At 35.8% G+C, this 25,813-nt stretch overlaps 1 protein-coding gene across 1 annotated transcript in view; it reads right to left on the bottom strand.

Annotated features, from left to right (window-relative positions):
• The window catches only part of NEDD4 (NEDD4 E3 ubiquitin protein ligase), a 124,330-nt gene that overhangs the window by 77,054 nt on the left and 21,463 nt on the right, over positions 1-25,813 (bottom strand). Inside the window, exons 3-5 of the mRNA XM_055319861.1 lie at positions 21,348-21,426; positions 21,212-21,250; positions 2,598-2,651 (exon numbers count right to left, since the gene is read on the bottom strand). Coding sequence (XP_055175836.1) covers positions 2,598-2,651; positions 21,212-21,250; positions 21,348-21,426 — 172 coding nt within the window. The remainder of the gene's footprint in view (positions 1-2,597; positions 2,652-21,211; positions 21,251-21,347; positions 21,427-25,813) is intronic.

Raw genomic sequence — 25,813 nt, 5'->3', positions numbered from 1 at the left:
GCTAGTTTATAACCCTTAGGTCTTAAATTGATTAAACAAGAGGGACACAAGACTACTCTTTTTCAAAAAACAAATAACACTTATATTACAAATATTTTCCAGAGGACCAGAAATTGTTTCTGCTTAGAATTTCATCTGTGCTCTTCACCGAACATTTTCAAAGAGAAATTGCTAGGAAAAGGGTATGTTCTTAATTTGGTTTTGAATGCTATAGGGGAATAAATGTAAATGACATTTACACTAGCACAGGACATTTACTGCTATACAATCAAGCCTGTTACTCTACCAATGGCTTTAGTTTCTATAACATCTCAGGTGATATGTACTCTTCAATTACCTGCTAGGACTAACAACAAATCAGATGATTAGAATGACACACACTACCCTGTTCTAATTATTTCTTGTTTCCTTTTCCCAGTGAAGTGAACTTCTTGAGAAAAGCTATATTTCTAATGCAGAGCAGAGTATCCAACGTTGATACCCTAAAGGGCATGTTAACATGTCAGAAAGGAATATATTGAGTGATGATATTTTAATAAGTTCAAAAAAATGCAAAAGGAAACTATACTCAGGGATATATATATATACATGATAAACAAGTTTTTTCAAAGCAATGAGAAGCACAATATTCAGCAAAGCATTAAAATGTAATATTTTAAAAAATAAAGTAAGAATTTATATTATATTTGGAGGAAGAAAAGGAGATGCTGCTGGGGAGGGCAAAAGAAGGGTTGTAGATTTTGGTAATGTTCTAGTTTGTAAGTTGAATAATAAGTGCACAGATATTTGTCTTATTATTTAAAATAAGGATTTAGGGTGCGCCTGGATGGCTCAGTTGGTTAAGCATCTGCATTCAGCTCAGGTCATGATCCCAGAATTTCCATGCTGGGCTCCCTCTCAGCAGGGGAGTCTGCCTCTTGCTTCTCCTTTTCTCTATCCCTCTTCCTGCTTGCTCTTTTGCTTTCAAATTTTAAAAAAAATATTAGGGATCCCTGGGTGGCGCAGCGGTTTGGCGCCTGCCTTTGGCCCAGGGCGCGATCCTGGAGACTCGGGATCGAATCCCACGTCGGGCTCCCGGTGCATGGAGCCTGCTTCTCCCTCTGCCTGTGTCTCTGCCTCTCTCTCTCTCTCTGTGACTATCATAAATAAGTAAAAAAGAAAAAAAAAAAGAAAGGATTTATATTACATACACATTTTGTGTGTTTATTTCATGATTTAAAAAATACAAATACGGGGCAGCCCAGGTGGCTCAGCGGTTTAGCGCCACCTTCAGTCCAGGGTGTGTTCCTGGAGACCCAGAATCAAGTCTCACTTCAGGTTCCCTGCATGGAGCCTGCTTCTCCCTCTGCCTATGTGTCTGCCTCTCTCTTTCTCTCTGTGTCTCTCATGAATAAATAAATAAAATCTTTAAAAAAATAAAAATAAAAAATACAAATACTAAATTTCACATGGTCTCATCTAGAAGGGAAACAAATCTGTAGAGACAGAAGGGGAAAAAAATCTTTGTTCTATAGAAAAATAAAAAATACAAATAGAAAACCAAAGGCTCTGCACCTGACCATATCTGATAACCAAACATCAACATCTTTCATGTCACTCAGCCTCAAAAAGTTAGAGGCAGTTAGTAATGAAGTCACCTTTGGTGATAAAAAGCACTTTTGCTTATTATGATTGCTAATGACTAGATTTCATTTGCAGTATCTTCCATTACTAGTTATCATTTTTTGAGAAGGAAAAAATATGTTATGTAGTCCGACATTAAAAACAAATTTTAAAAATTCAGTTTATTTGTTAGCCAAAATGTGAATGATTGTTTCTTTGTTGGTGCTTCTGTTTAATAACTGATATGCCTTGAATACATAACAATATTCTTACACCTTCATGTTCAAATCTTACAGTTTTAAAAAATATATATAAGTTGCTAAGAAAAGGTTTTGAAATAGCATTCCTAAGAGACAAAATTAGGAAAAGGATAAGACTTCAAGATAGTTTTTAGGAAATCAGGAATTAGAACTACCATTTCACAAAAATAAAATAAATAAGGCTTAACTTTGCTTTTTCTTTTCTTTCTCTTTCTCTCTTTCCCTATGTTAAGAGCTGGCAGTCCTTTAGAGGACTTTATTAGTGTAACTGAGGACAGATGGTCTTCCTTTGTAGAAGGGTAGGGGAGGAGAGAGTGAATGGGGCAAAGAAATCCACTGCAGTGAGGAGGCACAGGTGTAGCCCTCTGGGAGAAGGCTCCCTGAGCCTGGGCATACCCACTACACCACCCCACCTCACGCTGGATGAGTGTGAGGGAAAGGCAAGACAAACAGGCCAGCTCTCCTGCCATTCGGTTAGGTCGTGCAAGAGGTCTTGAGTAAGACTGCAATCTGTTGAGAATTGACAAAAAGAGAGGTGCCTGGGAGGAAAGTGGAAGAATACAAAGTAGCACTAGGAAGGAGGAAAAAAAATTTTATCTACTTCTCCATTTTGCCCAGAGCCTCCATAACCATCCTTAGGTCATCTGCAACATCACAGATTCCCAGCTCACTACTTGATGCTGTAGTTGAGATATAACCTTGCTTCGTATTTCACACTAGTACAATGTAACTTACCAATCGATTTTCATCAAATACTTCAAAAAGAAGCCGGTGCTGCTGAGGATGGACCTAAGTAAGAAAAACACAACCTTTCTTTAAAAACAAATGGACAATCAACCCGGACTCTGAGAAATAAATAAATGCTTGAAATGTTGCCATTTCCTAATTCCTGCTATTTACAGACTATTTTAAATTACACGAGACACTTAATACAAAATCAGACCAGTCCTACATCACCATTTTCTAAGTTTTACCACAACAATGAAGTGGATTTGGGTGCTTATTTTTACATTTTTCTCTAAAATAGAATAAAAGAATGGAAAATAATATTTCAAAAAATTATTTAAATGTCTACATTAAAAATATAGGTTATATTTTAACTTGTTATTATCAACCTTATTTGCTGACTTCTTATTTATCAAGTTAGAACTACCCAAATTGGATACTGATTTTATGGAAACTGGTGTTCAGAATCCTTTTCAGTACTGACTTGATAAAACTGTGTTTTGCTTCTACCATATAAAGGATACTATCAGTCAAAAAAATATATACTGAGTTTTCACTTACAGGATGATTTTATTTATTTTATTTTTCAAAGCTGACCCTTCCACATCTGCTAAAATATTTCAGCATATGAAGTAAATGATACAAAAAGAAAAAAAGTAATTGTATTAACACACAAAAAAAGTATTTCATAGGAGAAAATATTGCATAGGACTACAGGTTCAATCCACAATATTTAGTGTTTACAATGAAGATGCAACTGTAATAAATATAAAAAGGCATTAAAATATATAAATACATACTATAATAATGTAAGAAGGAATTATTAAAAGCAAATGCAGTCTTTATTTTTTTCATTTATTGAGATTTTCCAGGGCCTGATAAAGAGCCAGATATGTAAGCATTCCAATGCCAACTCAAATCGTTGAAATTTTTTATATTAGGCAGCAACGTATGATAAACTTTTGTTAGATCAATTTTATTCAGATTTTCTACATCCTTACTAATTTTTCATTGTTTCTATTTTTCTTAGTATATTCTTAATATTGAGCCCATTTTTTCTTTATGTTTTTTAAAATTTTAATTCCAGTATAATTAACATACAGTGTATATTAATTTCAGGTGTACAACGTAGTGATTCAACACTTCCACACATTACTGAGTGCTCATCACAAGTGCACTCCTTAATTTTTTTTTTAAATTTTTATTCATTTATGATAGTCACAGAGAGAGAGAGAGGCAGAGACAAAGGCAGAGGGAGAAGCAGGCTCCATGCACTGGGAGCCCGATGTGGGATTCGATCCCGGGTCTCCAGGATCGCGCCCTGGGCCAAAGGCAGGCGCCAAACCGCTGCGCCACCCAGGGATCCCACAAGTGCACTCCTTAATCCTCTTTACCTATTTAACCCATCCCCGCACCCACTTCCCCCTTATAACCATCAGTTTGTTTTCTATATTTAAAAGTCTATTTTTCTGTTTGTTTCATTTTTTTCTTTGTTCATGTTTTGTTTCTTAAATTCCACATATGCGTGAAATCATATGGTATTTGTCTCTCTGATTCATTTATTCTGCTTAGCATTCTACCCTCTAGATCCATCCATGTTGTTGCAAATGGCAAGATTTTAGTTTTTGTTTATGGTGGAGTAATATTCTAATATATATATTATATACATATAATACACACACACACACACACACACACACACACCAGTCTTCTTTATCCATGCATCTATTGATGGACATTTGGGTTGCTTCCATATTTTGGCTATTGTAAATAATGATGCAGTAAACTTAGGGATGCATGTATCTTTTAGAACTAGTGTTTTCATATTCTTTGGGTAAACACCCAGAACTGGATCATATGGTCATTCTATTTTTACTTTGAGGAAACTTCACACTGTTTTCCACAGTGGCTGCATTAGTTTGCATTCTCATCAACAGTGTACAAGGGTTCTTTTTTTCCCACATCCTCACCAACATTTGTTGTCTCTTGTGTTTCTTATTTTAGCCATTCTGGTATCTCATCATGGTTTTGATTTGCATTTCCCTGATGATTAGTGATGTGGAGCATCTTTTCATGTGTCTGTTAGCCACAGCCTGATGACTTTTTTATATACGTATACTGTGTCATCATCACCTAGATCAAAATAGCAAATGCTCCATTCTATTTTATGTATTATTTTCTCTACAAATAGTGCCTTCTGGACTTGTTCAACATTGGCATTCTGAATATGTCTATCTAAAAATGGTTTCCTTACATCCAGAAACAACCAGAGGCCAACCTACTGGCAGTCATTGGATGGGCTTCTGGGAGAGGTCTTTAAATGAAGCTGACTCAGCTGAGAGAGATGTCCCTTCTGCCCTTGCATTTCTCTTCCTGCCTTGGTTAAGACAGCTGGCTCTCTTACAGTCACATTGTGACCATGGAGCAACAATGGGGATGGAAGCCCCAGTCAAGGGTGAGACACCATGGGAATAGAAAAGTAGTGTAAGACAATAATCTTTTCTAAGAAGATATAGAGGAATTTGGGGAGGAGATGAAACTTAATTATGGGAAGAATTTGAATAAGAAAATATACAGAACAGTCACAGCAAGGAGATCACATGAGGAAAGACATGGGGGCAGAATGAGCATGCTCTCAGGAGATCAAAGTGATAACATTTTTGTATTAGAAACTGGCAAAAAACTTTGATTACTTAGGCTACAGCAAGGCCGAGGATACTGAAATCCAGAAAAGAAGTTATGACTTGATAGGTAGGGAAGAAAATGAACCTTTTAAAGGAAAAATGACATGATGTAGATCATATGTAATATTATTTTGTCAGTGATACACAAAATAAATTGGGCTGGAGAGAAACCCTGGAGTCCATAGGGACTGTGGTTCTAGGGACTCAAGCATGAAGTGTGCATGAGAGCTTTGCCTGAGATGGTCTCAGTGAAAAAAGGAAGGGAGAAAGGCCATGAAAAACATTTTGAGGAAAAAAATCAAAAGTCTCAGTGTCTATCAAAGTACCTGGCAGATACTGTAGAAGTTTGACAAATATTGCTAAGAAAATAGGTATAATAGCTGATCTAATAAGGCCTCTGCTGTCCTGGTTTAGCATTTAATTTAGCTTCCTAACAGGATTTGCTACATCAACTATCGTATCTTTTTATTTTTCCTACTGTAAGTGGATTGACTTACCTAAAAGACTGTCTAGGCTATCTTTACTGATCTACTCAAAAGTTGTTCCCAATGGCCTAAACAATGAAATCCAAAGAGCACGGAATGATCCCTCATGATCTGAGTCCAATTTGCCTGTCCAGCCTTGTCTCCAACAACTGTCCACCTGCCAACCCAAATATACATATATACTGTGTTCTAATGACTTTAGAAACAGACAACTCACCACTTACTGTACTTCAGTACATGCTGAAGTCTCCACTTGAAACACCTTCTCTACTTTATGTTCAAGCCTTAGTTCAGATGTCAAATCCTCCTTAAAGCCTTACCACACCAGTCACTTGTACTTCTCTGTTTCGGCTATTACAACACTACAATCTTCCTTTTTATCAAAGTTAATAGAGGACATGTGCTATTTCCCTACTGAAATACCATAAATGACATATGATGTTGTTTCCTGTATCTGAGACACACAATAAGTGCAACAATACAATTTAACATGTGTGGTGAGAATACTAATTCAAAATGACAGCCTGAACATGAATATTTACCCTCCCCCTCCTGAGATCCCATTTAAGTAATAGTAAAGGAGTTCATAAGAGGTATAAAACCATTACAGCAAAGATAATGAGGGCCATCAGCAAGTGGGCAATTTCAACAACTCCCCATTGGATAGATGAGGTAGGGATGAAAGCAGTAAGCAGAGCAGAGGCTGAAAACTCAAAATAATGCAATCTCTCTAATGAGAATGCTCATATAACACTTGACCTCTGGATGGTCAGACACCCACATCATCAGCTTCTCTTTGCATCTGATTTCAGCTAGAGGTTTTACGAAAAGGCAACCACCAGTTTTAATATGTAAAACTTAAATGGACGCTAAAAATGTAACATGTAATTGCTGAATGTTTACGCCTTGTATGTATAGAATAGGTGATGTTTCCTATTGTATCACCTTTTAGTATGATTAGATTACCAAAGATCACAGAGGTACAAACAGAAAAACTGTCCCTAAAGGAAAAACAAATGATTTAGGAAATAACAGAAGACATTTTTAAAAAGTATAAATAGAAATATTTGAGAAAGTTCTGAATCCATAAAGCAAAACAGGAGACTATAAAGAGGGAACAAGTAGAGAACAAAGAGGCGTTGGAAATAAAAATGACCATTGAATTCAAATATAAACAACGTAAGGTAAATTTGCAAAGAATCTCTCAAAAGAACAATAAGCTAAATTGGAGAAAGTATGAGAGGAAATAAAAAAGGATTTTCTGAATCCTCAGAATTCAGTGAAAAAACTGAACCCTAGTGCCCTAAAGTAGAAGTTGAGAAAACTATGGCTGCTGGCCAAACCCAGCCAGCCACCTGCTTTTAATAATTTTTATTTTATTTAATTTATGATAGGCACACAGAGAGAGAGAGAGGCAGAGACATAGGCAGAGGGAGAAGCAGGCTCCATGCACCGGGAGCCCGACGTGGGATTCGATCCCGCATCTCCAGGATCGCGCCCTGAGCCAAAGGCAGGCGCTAAACCGCTGCGCCACCCAGGGATCCCTAGCCACCTGCTTTTAAAAAAAAAAAAAAATTAATTTTTTTTTATTTTTTGCTTTTTTTTTTAAACAGCCCATGAAATAGTAATATTTTAAAATTTTAAAATGGTTACATTTTAAGTGGATATATAAGGAGCTACATAATAGGCCCATAAACTAAAGTATTTACTATCTGTCTCTTTTATAAAAAAGTTGGCTAGGGGGACCTGGGTAGCTCAGTTGGTTAAGCATCTGACTTTGATCTCAGGGTCCTGGGATCAAGCCCCGCATCAGGGTCCCTTGTCAGTGGGAAGTCTGCTTCTTTCTCTCCCTCTGCCCCTCTCCCCCTGCTCTTGCACTCTCTCTCTCTCTCTCAAATAAATAAAACCTCCAAAAAAAAATAAGTTTTCTGACCCCTATATCTTAAGACATTTACTGTATATAACATAGTTAATTTCTCTCTGTATCTAGCATGGTACTGGGTAAGATCACCCTTGAAAGGCATGAGAAAACAGTCAGTCAAACCATTTTCTGTGTTCTCTGGTTCACATGAAGAATTCTGGTTGAGGAAGAATCAGTCTAGGTGACTGAATCCAACCAGTTGGAATCCTCAAATGATAATTTGGGAAGAAAATTATTAAAACAATTACTTACACAAATGTTCAGAGCTTTAAGGAACCAGTAGTCTTTAAATTGAAATGTTTATCAACGGCCCAACACAATGAATTTAGAACTGTACACACAAGGCATATCCCTGTGAAATTTTAAAACACTAGAATAACTATCAAATATTTCAGAGAAAGAGAAAAGAATCACCCCTAAAAGAATAAGAATCAGACTTTTCAGCAGCAGCATGATAGACAACAATGTTATCATGAAGCCATGCTTCCAAGCTGCTGCTGCTGCTTCTTCTTTTTTTTTTGGATGTCTTCAAGCTTCTGAGGAAAAATTATTTTCAACCTAGAATCCCATGAGGGACCAAACTACTGGCCAAACATAAGCTGGCTATTTATTCATCTGTCATGGCTTGAAGTCAGTTTGGAACATGGATGTGTGAGCTGTTCAGCGATATGGGAATAACGGTCAGCATAACAAACAGAAACAGTTAAAAAGTGGTTTCTCCTGGGAAGCGGGAATAGCAAGAGAGAGAGGGGCGCCAGAGTCTGTCATTTTCTATCATGAGCCCCTTTATGTGATCTCATTTTAAAGCTATGTGTGAATTTTTTTATGAGATAATTCTTAGAAATTTATTAGAAGTAAAGCTATGGTCACACAAAAAGAGTTTACAGGGTCATATTTACAGGAAAGGTGAAAGCAGAAGAAGCAAAAACTAAAATGCTAGTGATGGATTTTTTGGGGAAAAAATTAGCATGTAAGTCTATAAATGCAAAAAATGATAGAGAAAAAAAATTGCCAGAGGAGTAACCAAAAATTTGAAGAAGAATCAAAGTATTGGTAAATGTCGATTTAGTCTACAGTGTTCATAAGGAATCTGAAGTAATGTTCCCGGAAATTCTACTGGTGGATGCAGGGAAAAAAACAATGCAGGTACATTTCAAAAAGTAGCTTTATTGAGATATATTTCACAAACCATATGATTGACCCATTGAAAGCGTACAATTTAATGGTTTTTAATATTTTCATAAAGTGTGCAACTGTCATGATTTTAGAACATTTTCATCACCTCAAAAAGAAACCCCACGCCCATTAGCAGTCACTCCTAATTCCCCCTCAAGATCTCCAGTCTCAGACCACCTCCAATCTATTTTTTGTCTCTAGAGAATTCATCTATTCTAGACATTTAATGTAAGTGGAATTGTATAATATGTGGTCTTTTGTAATTGGCTTCTTGCTACTTTCTTGGGATTCACCCATGTTGTAGTATGCATCAGTACTTCATTTCTTCTTACAGCTGAAAAATACCCCATTGTTTGTATAAATCCCATTTTGTGCATCCATCCATTTGTTGATAGCCATTTGGGTTGTTTCTACTTTTTGACCATAATGATTAATGATGCTATGAACATTCACATACAAGTTTTTATGTGGATGTATGTCCTAAGTCCATTTTAAAATAACACTGTGTTAAATGTTAAATGAATTAGATAGGTATTTTTATTTTCTCTCTCTCTCTCTCTCTCTTTATTTATTTTATTTTATTTTTTTAAAGATTTATTTATTTATTTATGATAGACACAGAGAGAGAGGCAGAGACACAGGAGGAGAGAGAAGCAGGCTCCATGCCGGGAGCCCGACATGGGACTCGATCCCGGGACTCCAGGATCGCGCCCTGGGCCGAAGGCAGGTGCCAAACCGCTGAGCCACCCAGGGATCCCCTCTCTCTCTCTTTTTAGAGAGAAAGGGCAAGTGGGGGAGCAGAGGGAGAGAGACAATCTTAAGCAGGCTCCATGCCCAGCATGGAGCCCAAAACAGGGCTCGATCTCACAACACTGAGATCACGACTTGAGCTGAAATCAAGAGTCGGATGCTTAACTGACTGAGCTATCCAGGTGCCCCAGAAACGTATTTTGACAAGCATAAAGCATTATATAAATAGAAAGTATCTTGGCATTTTTATTTACATGTTTTATGTCTGCTTTCTCTATATAGTTATTTTCATCAACAAATATAAAAATATAGATACATGGTCATGGAAATATCCAAACAGTAAAAAAGATACAGTAAATTAAAATTTTCTTATTCTTGTCCCATCCTCAGAGAAAATACTGTGGTTTCTTAGGTCCTTCTAGAAATATTTTATGCAAATACCAGCATATGAGAAAGCATTTTTTTGTTTCTGTCTTTACACAAATAGATACATCATACAATGTTCTGTGCCTTTGCTCCTTCACTAGTATATTTTGAAACTAATACTCTTATTAATACATATACATGTTTCTTCTCAAATAGCTGATGAGGATTTCATTGTATGGCTGTACCATAATTTATTCAGTGCTTTATTAATGGGATGTCCCCCATTTCTTCTTCCTATCTAAAAGAATTCTGATTTTATTCAAATAGTGGATGATAATGACAATGTATGTCAGGGATAGATGGCCACTCCCCACCCCCAGGGGCTGAATCCTGATTCTTCTAAGCCTTGTAATTCCATTCTCCATACCAAAAACTGGGTTAGAAATAATAAATGACACAATTCTAGCCCCAAGAGGTAAGAATCTCAAAGTCTCCTGGAAGACCTTTCAGAAAGGATGCTTCCCTTTTTAAAAGAGATGCATGGGGGGAAAATGCTCCTTTTTCTACCTATGGATATCATTGTGTGAGGCTATGATGTTTGGAACTGCTGCAAGCATCTTGTGACCTGGAGAGAAAGCCAAGAGAATCCCAGAGAGGCTGGGTCACACATGACTGTTCAGCTGCTGTGGTCACCTACATTCCTCTATGTATGATTTTTATGATTAGAGATAATAAGTGTGCTTATTGGTTAAGCCAATATGAGTTGTTGCATCAATCTATTACTTGAAACCAAAAGCACCCTAAGTACACTTCATCAGAGGGGCTAAATTTCCTAATATCTCCCTGATACTTCCTAGAATCTGGTGTTTCCCCTTTCATAATGCTCAGTACACTGGCACTTATTTTGAGAAACATGTTCATTGGGGTCCACAGGAGACAGTGAGCTTTGTTGAGGGGCTGTGGGCATCTCAATAGCAAGCACCACCAAAGTACCTGGAAACAAATATAGAAAACTCTCTCTCAAACTCTCTCAAAACACCAATTTTGTGTGTGTATGTAGAGGTAGAAGAGTATAAATATATGGATAAAAACACATAGGAAATAATACCAGAAAATCGCACAGTGGCATTTTTATAGTAATTAAATTATAGCTGATTTTATTTCTCTTAAAACATATATAATTCATTATATATATATTTCATATATCAATAACTGTTTTATCCAAATTTCCAGAACCAGGGTCTCTACTAGGCAGGTAGAAAAAAAGAAAATTTTACCACTTTGAAAAGCCAACTATGACAAACAAGTAATATGCTCAGCAAAGGGGCTCCTCAGACTCAAGACACAGAGTTCACCCAGGATGGTATAGTATGCACAACAGAGAGGACCCTGTTTTCCCATATTTTTAGATCCGTGTTTCCCTACAGATCATATGCATGAACATAGATACATTATGTAAATACAGTTGGCCCTTGAACAATATGGGGGCCAGGGGTACAGTTGAAAATCTGTGTATAATGTTGAACTCCCCCAAAACTTAACTGCTAATAGTCTACTGTTAACCAGTGTCTTACAGATAAACATAAATCAAGATAGTGTGCTTATTGTTTATTGTGTATGTTATATATATTAAATACATTCTTAAAATAAGTTAGAGGAAAGAAAATATTATTAAGAAAATCATAAGGAAGAGAAATACACTTATAGTACTGTACCGTATTTATAAAAAAAGAAAAACAATCTGCCATTTAAGCGGATCCATGCAGTTCAAACCTGTGTTGTTCAAGGGTCCACTGTATCATATACTGAGTATGACTACTAAGGATACAAACCAAGTACCACAGGAATATGAGGAATGGAGTGAGCTTTTTCAGATGCTCATGCACTGTGTTCACACACAGAGTACACAATATACATCACACCTAATGTGCCCAATGTTCTTCGCTCCCATAACTTGCCTCCTTTAGTCTCATCTGAGCAGCTAACTCTAAGTGTAGATTTTACTACAATTTGCTATGAAGCATTAACTTCAATTTGGAGTCTTTCCTGTTTGTTAATCTACCAGTAACAGTTCTCCGCAAAAACTTTCTTTGAACTTCATGTTTTCTCAAAGATACATAAAGGCTCCCTTCAACTTCTGACCACAATTTCCATTTGGTTAAATGCCCAATAGCCAAGTTTTGACTGTAATGGATTACCTCAAAAGCTATTTTATGTGAATACATTCAATTGAAAACATTCTGTGCTATGTATAAATAATGATATAAATGACAAAGAGGAAAGTAGAGGACCACACATAATAATGTCCTTTGTACAGAAAATACTAAATCACCACGTGTTTTCAGTTCTTTTCTAGCTGTGATGAATTAGCATTGATCTAAACACAGATTTATCTAGTTGTTGTTGCAATAAATCTGCAAAGTTCTGATGGAAATAAATGTGGAGTCTATGATCCCAGAGTAAAGTCACACTGGCTAGAACATTTGGTAATAGTGAAGTTATGGTAAAAGAAACAATGAATAAAAGACAGTGAAAGAATATAAACCTGCTCTATCATTTACAAATGGCTTCTTTCTTATTTTTGTGTTAATACTTCTCACTTAAAGTAGTACCGATTTTCAAGCATCTTTTCTAAAAGAAAATCAAGATCATCAAAAATAGTAAGATTTTTAATTCCAATTTTAAATAATTCTGAATTTTAATTACAATTAAAATTCCTCTAACAGGGATCCCTGGGTGGCGCAGCGGTTTGGCGCCTGCCTTTGGCCCAGGGCGCGATCCTGGAGACCCCGGATCGAATCCCACATCAGGCTCCCGGTGCATGGAGCCTGCTTCTCCCTCTGCCTATGTCTCTGCACCCCCCCTCTCTGTGACTATCATAAATAAATAAAAATTAAAAAAAAATTCCTCTAACAGATATCTACATTTTCTCTTTCTACTCCTACTGGCTTTGATATAGTTTTGGCTTTTGGAGGATCTGTCCATTTAGCTAAGTTAAATTATTGCCATAAAGTTGTCCATGTTAACTTTTATTATTATTGTCTGTGGGATATATCTTTTATTCTTTTAAAAACTATTTATTTATTTTAGAGAGTAAGAGTGGGGGAGTGGGTAGAGGGAGAGAGAATCTCAAGCAGACTCCTGGCTGAGCTTGGAGTCTAAAGTGGGGCTTGATCTCACAACCCCAAGATCATGACCTGAGCTGAAACCAAGAGTCAGTCACTCAGCTGACTGTGCCACCCAGGAGCCCCTGTACCTTTCATTCTTCATAGTGAGTATTTGAGTTTTCTTTCTTATTTGGGCTAGCTATAGCATATCAATTATTATTCTTTTCAAAAAACTACCTTTGGTTTCATTTATTTTCTTGACTTTTTATCCATTCTCTATTTCACTGATTTCTATTCTTATTTTCTTCTACTTTTTTTCCTAGGGTAGATCACTCTTAAATCACTGATTTTAACATTTTTCTTTTGAATGTAAGCACTTAAAGGTGCAAATTTGTCTCTGAGCACTGAATTAGCTCATCCCATATTTTGATAATGTTATACTTTAATAATCAGTTAAGAGGGCTTGTAATTTTCCTTATGATTTCATTTTTGATCCATGGCTTATTTAAAATATATTGCTTAATTTCCAAATATTTGTGGATTTCCCAGGTATATTTATATTACTGAATTCTATTTTCAGAGAACATGTTGAATCTCAGGTCTTTTAAATGTATTCAAACTTGTTTATGGCCCAATATGTAGTCTATCTTGGTGAATGTTCCATAGGCATATAAAAACAATGTATATTCTTCAGGTATTAGATGTAGTCTTCTATACATACCAAATGGGTTGGTTGACAGTGTTGCTCAAATCTCTTACGTATTTACCGACATTTTTTTGGTCTAGTTGTTTTATCATTATTGAGAGAGGAGTGATAAAATCTTCAACTATTCCCTACATCTATCAATTTCTACTTTATAATTTTGAAGGTCTTTTATTAGGTATATGTTCCTGATGACTAAGACCTCTTATGTTCATGAAATGTCCCTCTTTATCTCTAGTAATACTTTTCATCCTAAAGTCTACTTATCTAACGTTATAGTACAGCCTTACCAGGGTTTGTTTGTTTGTTTGTTTGGGGCTTTTTCTTTTTTTATGGCTTAGTGTTTGGTCTTTTTTTGTCCTTTTACTTTTGACCTGTGTCTTTATAGTCAAAGTGTATCTATTAAGAACATATGGTTGAATCTTGGGTTTCTTTTTTTCCCCAGTATTTATTGAGATGGTTGGTTTTATGACCATCATCTTTCTTTTTTTTTTTTTGATCATCATCTTTCTATTTCTATTCTATTTCTCTTTTATTCCCTTTTATATTTTTTAAAAATTACTAATTATTTATTGATATTTCATTTTCTTTCCTTTACTAATTTTTTGCCTATAATTTTCCATTTTAATTTTTTAGTGGCTGCTTTGAGGATTACCGTATGCACCTTAAGTATCACAATTTTAACAGCCAGAGTTGAGCTATTTAGATCTCTTTCAAGAGAACCTGCATAGCTGATCAATAGCCTCCAAATAACCACACACCTTTGAATCTATCCAGTATGTTCTCCTGGCCTTCTCCCAAAGACTGGGCATAGCAGGGATCTAGAGCCTGGTCATTCATGCCTAACAGAAGATTTCCCTAACAGATAATCTTTCCTGGGAAAATCTTCATCGGCTTGGGTAAGAGTTTCTCAGAACCGTGCTGCAATGTGGGGCTCTTCCTACCAATCCTTTTCCCCCTCCCTGCACAAGTATTAGCCTGCATCATGATGAGAAGGCTCTTTCCATTTGTGCATCCTTCTTCTTTAACCTTCACAGGTGCTTCCCCAATAAACCTCTTGTGTATCTAATTCTGAGTGTCTGTTTCTTAGAGGGCCTAAGCCAACACAGATGGTATGAGTGGTGGGGTTTTAGGACCAGTCCACACTTACCTGCTGTCAAGAAGCTCCCCACCCTGAGAAGAAAGTGGGACACATATAGTCCCTGGCTTAAGGTAGTGGTCAATTCCTAAAGACTTCTCCAGTGGTGTACTGGGGAAATGTCCTGGCTGAAATTCAGCTTGTACTGAGTCCACTGGTTCTGTGGTTCCACCCAGTAGTCATTTCCCTGGTTTTCAATGTAAAATTGGCATTGACACACTGGAACTTGGATCCCCTCACTACCACCACCACCACGTTGAATCCATGGCTTATGGAATAAGAGCTACTCAAAGTGAGAAAGCCAAGTGGAAGCCTCTGAAACTGTTCTCCCTCTGGTCAAGGTAATACATCTAAAACATTGATTAGATATGACAATAAAAGCACAAGCAATAAAAGAAAAAATAAATTGAACATCCTCAAAATTAATAACTTTCGTGCTTCAAAGAATACCATCAATAAAATCAAAACAGACAACCCATGGAAAGGAAGAAAATTTTTGCAAATCATGTATCTGACAGGGACTTGTATCCAAAAATACAAAGAACTATGACAACTTAATAATAAAGATAAATAATCCAATTACAAAATGGGCAAAGAATCCAAACAGACATTTCTCCAAAGAAGATATACAAATGTTCAATAAACTCATGAAAAGATGTTCATTATCATTAGCCATCAGAGAAATACAAATCAAAACCATAGTGCGATACCATTTCACACTAGGAGGGCTGTAATAAAAACATAGATAACAACAAGTGTTATCAAGGATGTGGAGAAATCAAAACTCATATACTGCTGGTGAGAATGTAAAGTGGAAGCCACTTTGGAAAACAGTTTGGCATTTCCTCATATGACCCAGCAATCCTACTCCTAGGTATATACTTCCAAATGACAATATATATCCACATGCTATTTGTTATAGTTAAAAAGCAGAAACAACCCAAATGTCCATCAACTGATTTATGGATAAATAGAATGTGATTATCCATACAATAGAATATTATTTGGAAATAAAAATAAATGAAGTACTGATACATGCTGTAACATGGTTAAACCTTGGAAACATGCCAAGTGAAAGAAAACAGACACAAAAGACCACATACTGTGTGAAACCATTTACATGAAATGGTCAAAATAGGCAAACGAGTCAGAAAGTAGATTGGTGGTTGCCTGGGATGAGCAGGTGTTGGAGAAAAATGAAGAATGACAGATAATGGGCCTGGGTTTTTTTTTTTCAGGTTAATGAAAATGTTCTAAAAGTTGATTTTGTTGATGGTTGCACAACACTATAAATACATTAAGAACCATTGAATGGTACAATTCGAGAGGGTGAATTATATGTTATGTAAATTATATCTCAATAAAGCTGTTTAAAATACAAACAAAAATCTTGCAAACTGGTGGGAATGTCAAAGATTAATACCACTACTAAAGCTCTAAAGGATACAAGGGTGGTTCCTATAACAGGTTCATTTAATTCTCCAGTGTGGTCCTTGCAAAATCCAGATAGATTTTGGAGAATGACTATACATGCAAGCTCAACCAAATAACAGCCTCAATTGCCCGCTGGTTCCCAAACACAGGGAGTCCAGAGTGCTCTGGCAACAGCTGAAGACTGGTTTGATGGGACTCGCTATCTCCCTTGGACTGAGTGTGCTCCCTTTGGGAACTTAGACCTCTAACTCAGGAAAGCCCAGAGTTCTAGGCTGGAAAGCACATAGTCCTCCATTTTGTTTGGAAATGATGACAGGTGGGGCCACTCCTACTTCTAACTCCTTTCTGTTGCAAGGAGTTCATACCCAAGTCTCTGGTTTAGTGAATAAACTGGCCCCCCATCTTTGCAGACTCTTGTCTCCATACTGGTGCGTCAATTGTGCCTACTGTAGGCCATTCCAGTATTCTTTGAGGATCCGGCTTCTGGATGATGTGACAGGTGATATAACCAATGGATCCCATTGTCATGAGTTCATTCCTGCACTTCTTTAACTATGAATTGGGTCCCCTAGAGGGTTGAAATATGTGGATTTCTAACCCTATAAAACGTGCATCTGTAAGTCCCCAGTTTTGCTGGCTGATGTTCTGCAAACTGAAAAGGAAAACCCATACCAAGAAGTAATCTGAGAATGAATTACTGGCCCTTTCAGAATGGGAGGGACCCAATTTTGTAAACTTACCCCAAAATGGCTATGGTCGTGAGGGTTAATGTTTCACAGTTTTTTCTTATAAAATATTTGTCTGGTTTTGGTATCAGGGTAATGATGGCCTCATGAATGAATTGGGACATGTTCCCTTCTCTGTTTTCAGTAAGACACTGTGTAGGATTAGAATTATTTATTCCTTAAATGTGTGATAGAATTCAGCAGCAAAACCACCTGGGCCTGAAGTTTTCTTTGTTGGAAGGTTTTTAACTTCAAATGCAGCTTCTTTAAGAGTTATAGAACTTTTCAGGTAATTTATATCTTCTTAAAGTTCTGGTACTACATATCTTTAAAAAGAATTGGTTGGGGATGCCTGGGTGGTTCAATAGTTGAGCATCTACCTTTGGCTCAGGGTGTGATCCTGGGGTCTGGGATTGAGTCCCACATCAGGCTCCTTGAGGGGAGCCTGTTTCTCCCTCTGCCTGTGTCTCTCCCTCCCTCTCTCTCTCTTTCTGTGTCTCTCATGAATAAAATCTTTAAAAAAATAATAAAATTAAAAAAGGAATTGGTTGATTTCATCTAAGTTAATGAATTCAAGGGCACAGATTTGTTCATAGCATCCCTTACTATCCATTTAATATATGTAGGTTCTTGATGAATTTGCTGGTTTTTTTATTTATTACTATCTTTTTGGCTATATCTCTCCATTATTTTTCAGTAGTTGTACTAGGGATTACTTAACTTTTTGTGGATTACTTAAAGTGAATATTGAGCCACTTGAGGTAATATGTAGAAGCCCTACAACCAAAAAGTTCATCTTGTCCTCACTCCTTTATGTTATACCTGTGATAAGTACTTACTATACCTACATAAATACCACCAGTGTTAGAATTTTTGCTTTTAACAGCCATAAATATTTTAAGTTATGCAAGAGGGGAACATAATATATTATAATAACCAATATTTACTCTCTGTGTCGCTTTTTCATTCCTAAAGTTAAATTTACCTCAATATCATTTACTTTTAGCCCAGATAATTTCTTTTAGCATTTTCTATTTATTATTATTTATTTATTTATTTATTTGTTTGTTTGTTGGTTTGTTTATTTATTTATGATAGTCACAGAGAGAGAAAGAGAGAGAGAATGGCAGAGACATAGGCAGAGGGAGAAGCAGGCTCCATGCACTGGGAGCCCGACGTGGGATTTGATCCCGGGTCTCCAGGATCGTGCCCTGGGCCAAAGGCAGGCGCTAAACCGCTGCGCCACCCAGGGATCCCTAGCATTTTCTTTAGAGTACATCTATTGGAAATAAATTCTTATTTTTCCTCAGCTTAGAATACCTTTATAACTCTATCATTCCTGAAGGATATTTTTGTTAGGTATAGAACTTTGAGTTGACTGTTCTTTCTTCCTTTGTTACCTTAATTATATTGTTTCATCATAACATCTAAGGAGAAACCTTTTGCTATTTAAATCATTATTCCACTACCATTTTCCAAGCTTTCTTCAAAATTTCTCCATTACCTTTGGTTCCAGCAATTTGACTAGGATGTGTCTGAGCATGGTTTTCTTTGCATATACTCTGTGTTTTTCTTTAAGCTTCTTTAAGTAAAGATTTGAAAGTTTTTGGCCATTATCTCTTTCAATATTTTTTTCCACCAATGTCTTCTTCCTCTTCTGAGATTTCAATGACCCAACTATTAAACTCTTTTAATATTGTCCACAGATCCCTCAGTCTCTACTAATTTTTTTTTCCAATCTTTATTTTCTGTTCTTCAGATTGGATCATTTCTACTGCTTATCTTTAAGTTCAGTAATGCTTTTCACTGTCATCTTCATTCTGCTACTGAGCTTATTCTGTGATTTTAAAAATTTCAGATATGTTCTTAAATTCTAATATTTCTATTTCATCCTTTTTTACAGTTTTTATTCTCTACTGAGAATATCTATCTTCCCATTCATTTCAAGAGTGTTTACTTTTACATCATGGAGCATAACTATAATGGTTATAATAGATGCTTTAATATAGTATCAGCTGTTCTGCTAACTCCAATGTCTGCATTATTTTATGATTGGCACTTCTCTTCTTTTGAGGATTGGTCATACTGTTGTAGTTTGTTGTATGTAAAAAAAAATTTTATACACATTCTGAATATTCTCTTGTGAGACTTTACATCCTGCTGACATCCTTAATACCTTTACAGTTCTTTATAGCCATCAGGTTAAGCTCAATTCCTTATTACTGCAGCATGGCTAAAATTGGAGGTGTCCATTTTTTTTTTAATTCTTGAAAAATAACAATAGCTGAATACCTTTTTAATGTGATAAAAAATAAAAAGCTATGTTTAATGAAGAAAAGCTGGGTTAATTCCCATTATAATTGGAAACAAAACAAACATCCATCCCTATTACAGCTAAACATTATTTGATATGTGTAAGCCAATTATATTAGAAAGAAAAAAGAGTAAGAGGTACAGAATAACTTCAATACATTGAAAACACATATATGTCTAAGAAAAACACAATAAAATCAGTAAAATAATAATAAAAGTATAAATAAATAAAACACTCAGCCACTTGGGAATTTTAAAATTCTCTCCTAAGTAATATTTGTGCCAAAGAAACAATCAAAACCAGAGGTTACCAAATCTGGAATTTATTCTGGTGAAAGTAAGCCAGAAATTTAGCTTCATTTTCCCCCATATGACTATCCAGTTGACTCAATACCATTTCCTCCAGAATCCAAAATTCCCAAACTGATTTAAAATTCTGTTTTCATGCCATACTAAATAGAGTAAGGGAGATCTCCTTCTCTACACAAGAAAAACCAGAAGCACTCTAGTTGGTGCTGTTGGCTGGATCTTCAGTAACAGCTTCTCAGACATTTGCTTCAGCAATTTCTTCCCTTCCAATTCACTTTATTAAAACAAAACAAAACGTATAAAAAAAATCTTCAAATGTGGAATATAGAAGAGAGGCTTCTGTTTTTCTGACTGAAATCCACTGTGGCACCATACAAGCCTCCAGAGAGGCTGGTGTTTTGGGCATGGTCAGCTACATCAACCATTGCTGAGCATGTAAGTAGGATGGGATTAGATGAATGTGGCAACACAGAGGTCAGTGGTGATCTTAGTAAGAGCATTTTTTATTCCAACGATGCAGATGTCAGTTAGATTAGAGTGGGTTAAGAAATGCATTAGAGAAGCAGACATGATAGGGGGTAGGCAACTCTTTCAAGAAAGTTGATTATTTGTTCTCCTGAGTGGCTCAGTGGTTTAGTGCCTGCCTTCGGTGCAGGGCATGATCCTGGGGTCCCAGGATTGAGTCCCACCTATGTCTCTGCCTCTCTCTCTCTGTCTCTCATGAATGAATGAATGAATGAATGAATGAATGAATAAATAAATAAAATCTTTAACAAACAATAAAAAAATAAAGTTGATTATTCAGGTAAACAGAGAAGTCAGTCCAGAAGTAGGTCAAGGCAGGACCTTTAGAGGATGGAATGTACCAATGGGAATGATCCAGCAGAGAAAGGGAGATTACTATTTTGTATCTCTACCACTGCTGGGAAGTTGTTGGTTCTGGCATAAGCAAGGATTCTAACAAATAGGTACAAAGAGACGTTGTCAACTTGAGGGCCACCCTGAGGAATCTGAAATAACTGCTTATTTGGAGTCTGCTCTTATGTGTAGGGAGGAAGGGTGAGGGGAAAGGCAGGAATGTGAATGAAGGGTATATAAGAAGAAAAGAATTTATTTAGTGGTAGGCCCTCATCATCTCTTGTCCAGATCAGTCTATTTAATAAATGACTGGGGAAAGAGAAATATCACATGATCTTTAAGGGAAAACACCAAAATCTGCTAAACTAGAACAAGACTATTATACAGTCTCTAAATCAAAATTAAAGTATAATAAGATAATTCCAGGTTTACAGTTGCTTTTTACTTCTTTGTTACTTATATACATGTTTTTTTATAAGATAAATGGTTCTAGGACCATGTCATCAAGGGATAACTAGATTTAACTCTTTTAAAAATTTAAAAAATCTAGACAAATTCTTATATAAAATACATTTTAGAATATTATAAATGGTAACATCATTCTAACCTGAGAAAATCTGTTTGCTGTTTTATTGAAATAAAATAAATACTTACTCTGAATAATATTTCTTCATTCCATTTTGGATTCAAAGTCTAAAAGACAATAAACATAGTATAACTAATTTTTTTATATTTTGTCACAGAAAAATAAAGTATATTTAAAACTTTTTTGAATACTGCTAAGTCTAACCTTTTTAATGGTTTTCGTTTGCATACTTGTAAAAACTCCATTCATTGGGTCATATAGCGTCACTCTCACATAAGGATCACTGTTAAAATAAAAAATAATAATAATTGTTGCTTATTCCCAAACTCAGATTGCTCAATTATTAGCAATTCCTACAATTATTTCCTATGCTTAAAAGGAAGGGTTCCTTAGGCAGCAGTAATTATAGTAATTTTTGCATCTTGTTAAAAAGCTAAAGTACCATGTTAGTGAAATAAAGAATTGGAAAGAAAAAAAAAAAGAATTGGAAAGAAAACCTTTTAGTCCAACTTAATGATTTCTAACCTTTTTAGATTTTTGAAATTTTTTTCAATTTTTATTACCTTCTTTCTTTTTTGGGGTTAAGATAGTTAATTTAATGATTCTCAAGACTAGCTTTGCAAGACCTCAGGCTGTTCCAAGTTATCTCATGAGTGCAAAGACTTTTTATAAAATAAGATGGAGTGCTTTCAGTTTAAAATAATTGTGTGTCATATAACCCCTTCTACCAAGATACATGGAAAAGAAAAAAAATCTTGTGATATTTAAGTTTGCAAAGCAAAAGACTCTAGACACTACTCGTCTGTGGTCAAATTTCTCCCATTTCTAAATCTCCCAAATACTCATGATTCTCTACCACCAACTCCTCCTCCCACTTCTTCATACAACCTTACCTTTAATTGAAAATGGTAATTGAAAAAAATCAAAACCAACAGGCCACTCCTACATACTGGTTTTCATCATAACTCACCTTTGCACCTAACCTCAGTGATTCAGGTATTGTGCCCTGTTTGAGGCCAATTCCTCCTTGTGCAAGTTCCTCCCACCTATTCTGGAACCTTGCATCATCTGTTTTCACTTCTCCCTTTTATATTTTCAGTTTTCTTTTGACCTAAGTTTTTCTAATCATATAAGTACATTTTTAACCCTCTCTCCTTCCTCCAGCAGACTGAGCTAGATTGTCTTTCTTCCCATCCCAAATTTTCCAAGAAAATAATCTCCAATAATATTAATAACAATAACGACTCATACTTATAAAACAATTACTCTGTGCCAGGCACCATTCTAAGAGTTTATATATATTAACTCTTGGGATCCTTATAACTACCTATGAAATAGGTATGGTTATTGTCTTTATTTTGTACAGAGAGATAGCAACTCATCACAGACTATACAGCTAGTCAGTGCAAGAGCAAGAACTGACACTCAGGCACCTGGTTCCAGAGGCCATATAGCCAATCACTTGTCCCTTTCTTTATTTCCTCGGTTCCCACTGCTCTTGAAAGCCCCAGAATTTGGTTTCTACCTCTCCTTTTGACCCACTGCTCTGAAATTGCTCTCCAGAAGTCACCAATTTTGCTTAAACAATCAACACTCTCCAGGAACTTATTTTGTTGGTCCTCTCTATATTCGATGCTACTGATTACTTACTCTTTGAAACTAATCTCATTTGCTTTCATGATGCAACCCCTTTCTGGTTGTCCTCATTCTTTTTCTTTTTCTTTTTTTTTTTAAGATTTTATTCATTTACTCATGAGAGAGAGAGAGAGACACACACACACACACAGAGGCAGAGGGAGAAGCAGGCTCCATGCAGGGAGCCCAACGTGGGACTCGATCCCGGGTCTCCAGGGTCAGGCCCTGGGCTGAAGGCGGCGCTAAACCGCTGAGCCACCTGGGCTACCCCTGTCCTCATACTATTCTAACTGCTCCATCTCGGTCTCTTTTTTAGGCTCCTCTCCTGCAATCTACTAGTTAAATACTGAAATTCCCTAAAGTATTACCTTTGGCCTTTTGTTCTTTCAACATTTCCCTTCACAATATCATCTATGGTTTTAATAACTATGTACTCTCAAATATAAATATTAAATGTAAATATACATACATATCTTCAATCTTACCACCCAGCTAGACACTTTCACCTGGATAGTCCACAATGTCTGTTTCAGAGTTTTGTCACCCCCCCCCCCGTTTTTGCCTTTTTCCATGTTACTTATTCACAGTCAACTAGCTATATAAAGGGGGAAAAATGAATTGGCAGGAGTTTTGAGGGAAAATAGGGTATAGGTGGAAGGGTGGGGCTTAAATAGAAAATAATCTTACACATAGCTAGACAGAAGATTTGCAGATATGCTTTTAAAAAAATAGTATACTCTGAGGGTAACAGAGGAAGATAAAATCACCATGAATAAAACACACTAGCAACTTCTTATCATTGCATAACCCAAAACAGAAGTCTCAAAAAATGGTCTGCATTTTCTGTCATGATTTACAGATACTCATGAAATACGTATTTCCAACATGGAAAAATAAAGACTAACACTGAGTAACAGATGAATACAATGCAGAGGGAAATCATGTACATGACAACAGCTATCATCTGGTAGCAAAAATAGATTTATGCTGATGTTAATATCAAAATTAAAGACATTCAAATAAATTATGCCAATACATTAGGAATACATTATTCCTAATATCATAAGAAAAACTACTTATTGCTCTTACTCATAACTAAAAGGTCTGAGAAGAATTTTGCCCATTTTTTAACTGGCTGTTTTTATCATATTATTTTTGAGTTGTAAGAGGTCTTTATGTATTATGAATTAAAGGCTTCTATCAAATACATGTTTTGAAAATATCTTCTCCTAATCTATGGCTTGCCTTTTCCTATTTTACCTGTGTCTCTCAAACAAAAGTTCGTTTTGTTTTAAAGATTTTATTTATTTATTCATGAGAGTCACAGAGAGAAAGGCAGAAACATAGACAGAGGGAGGAGCAGGCTCCCCTCAGGGAACCTGATGCAGCACTCAATTCCAGCACCCCGGGATCATGCCCTGAGCCAAAGGTAGATAGATGTTCAACCACTGAGCCACTCAGGTGCCCCTCAAACAAAAGTATTTAATTATGATCAAGTCCATTTCAATATTTTTCTTCCTTTATGGTTCACACTCTCTAAGTCTCATTTAAGAAATCTATATGTAACCCAGTAGAGCACAGTTTTTCTCCTATGTGTCCTTGTAGAAGTTTTAGAATTTTAGCTCTTATTCATTTTCTAAATGATATGTGGTAGGAATGAGGTTCATTTTGTTCCATACAGATAACCCACTGTTCCAGTACAAAGATTATCCTTCTCTTGAATTATCCTTATGATTATCCTTAACACTTTTTGTTGAAAAGCAACCAGCCATATATATGTGTGCATGTGTTTCAAAACTTTTTCTTCTATTCCATTGAACAATATAGCTATTCTTATGCCAATGCTACTGTTTTGATTACTATAGCTGTACAGTAAGTTTTCAAATTAGGTAGCATAACTTCTCCAATTTTGTTCTTTTATGAAATTGTTTTGGTTTATCCTATGTCCTTGACTTTCTATAAAAATAATGGAATCAATTTATTAACTTCTCCAGAAAAACATGTTAGGACTTTGATCGGGATTGTGCCAAATCTAATTAATTTGAAGAAAGATAAAACTCTAACAAAATGAATGAATCTTCTAGTTCATGAACATATTTATCCATTGATTTAGATCTTTGATTTCCCTCAGCAATGTTTTGTGGTTTTCAGTGCATAGTTCCTGCAAATCTTTTGTTAGATTTATTTCTAAGTTTGTTTGTTTTTCAGTAGGCTACATGGCCATTGTAAAGCCCAACATGGGGCTTGAACTCCTGACCCTGAGATCAAGACCTGAGCTAAGATCAAGAATCAGATCCTTCCAACTGAGCCACCCAGGGGCCCCTCTGAGTTTTATTTTTATGTAAATGGATATTTTTAAAATTTATTTTCCAATTGTTCACTGATAGGACATAAAAATATAATTGATTTTGGTACACCGAATTTGTATCTTATGGCCTTGTACCCTATTAGGTCTAGCAGATATTTTTGTAGATTCTTTAAGGCTTTCCATGTACATGATCATGTTGTCTGCAAATAAAGATAGTTTTCTTCCTTTTCAGTCTCCATTTCTTCAATTTTTTCTCCTTGCTACATTATACAGCTAGGACATCCAGTACAGTGTTGAATTGACTGTAAGAGCACAAAACCTTGTCTTATTCCTGAATTTAAGTAGAAAACATTCAGGCTGTCACTATTCAGGTTTAGAATATTTCCACCTCTCCCTAGTCTAGTTTATTAGGAGTTTCTATCATGAATGGGTGCTGAATTTTGTCAGATGCTTTTTCGCTTTCATTGAAATGATCGTGTATTTTTCTTGTATTCTATTAATATGATGAACTACATTAGTTAATTTTTGGATGTTAAACCAATCTTACATTTTATTCCTAGCTTGCCGAGATTTTTTTTTTTTTACCATGAACAGACGTTGGGTTTTGCCAAATGTACTTTCTACTACTGAAGAATGTATTTTTTTCTTCTGTATATATTAATATGATGAATTACATTGATAGGTTTTTTTAAAAAAAAACAAAACAGAAAATTTATTGTGTGACTGT

This window comes from Nyctereutes procyonoides, unplaced genomic scaffold, assembly GCF_905146905.1.
Source record: "Nyctereutes procyonoides isolate TBG_1078 unplaced genomic scaffold, NYPRO_anot_genome, whole genome shotgun sequence".
NCBI classification, from domain to species: Eukaryota; Metazoa; Chordata; class Mammalia; order Carnivora; family Canidae; genus Nyctereutes; species Nyctereutes procyonoides.
This window is presented reverse-complemented; position numbering and strand designations above follow the sequence as displayed.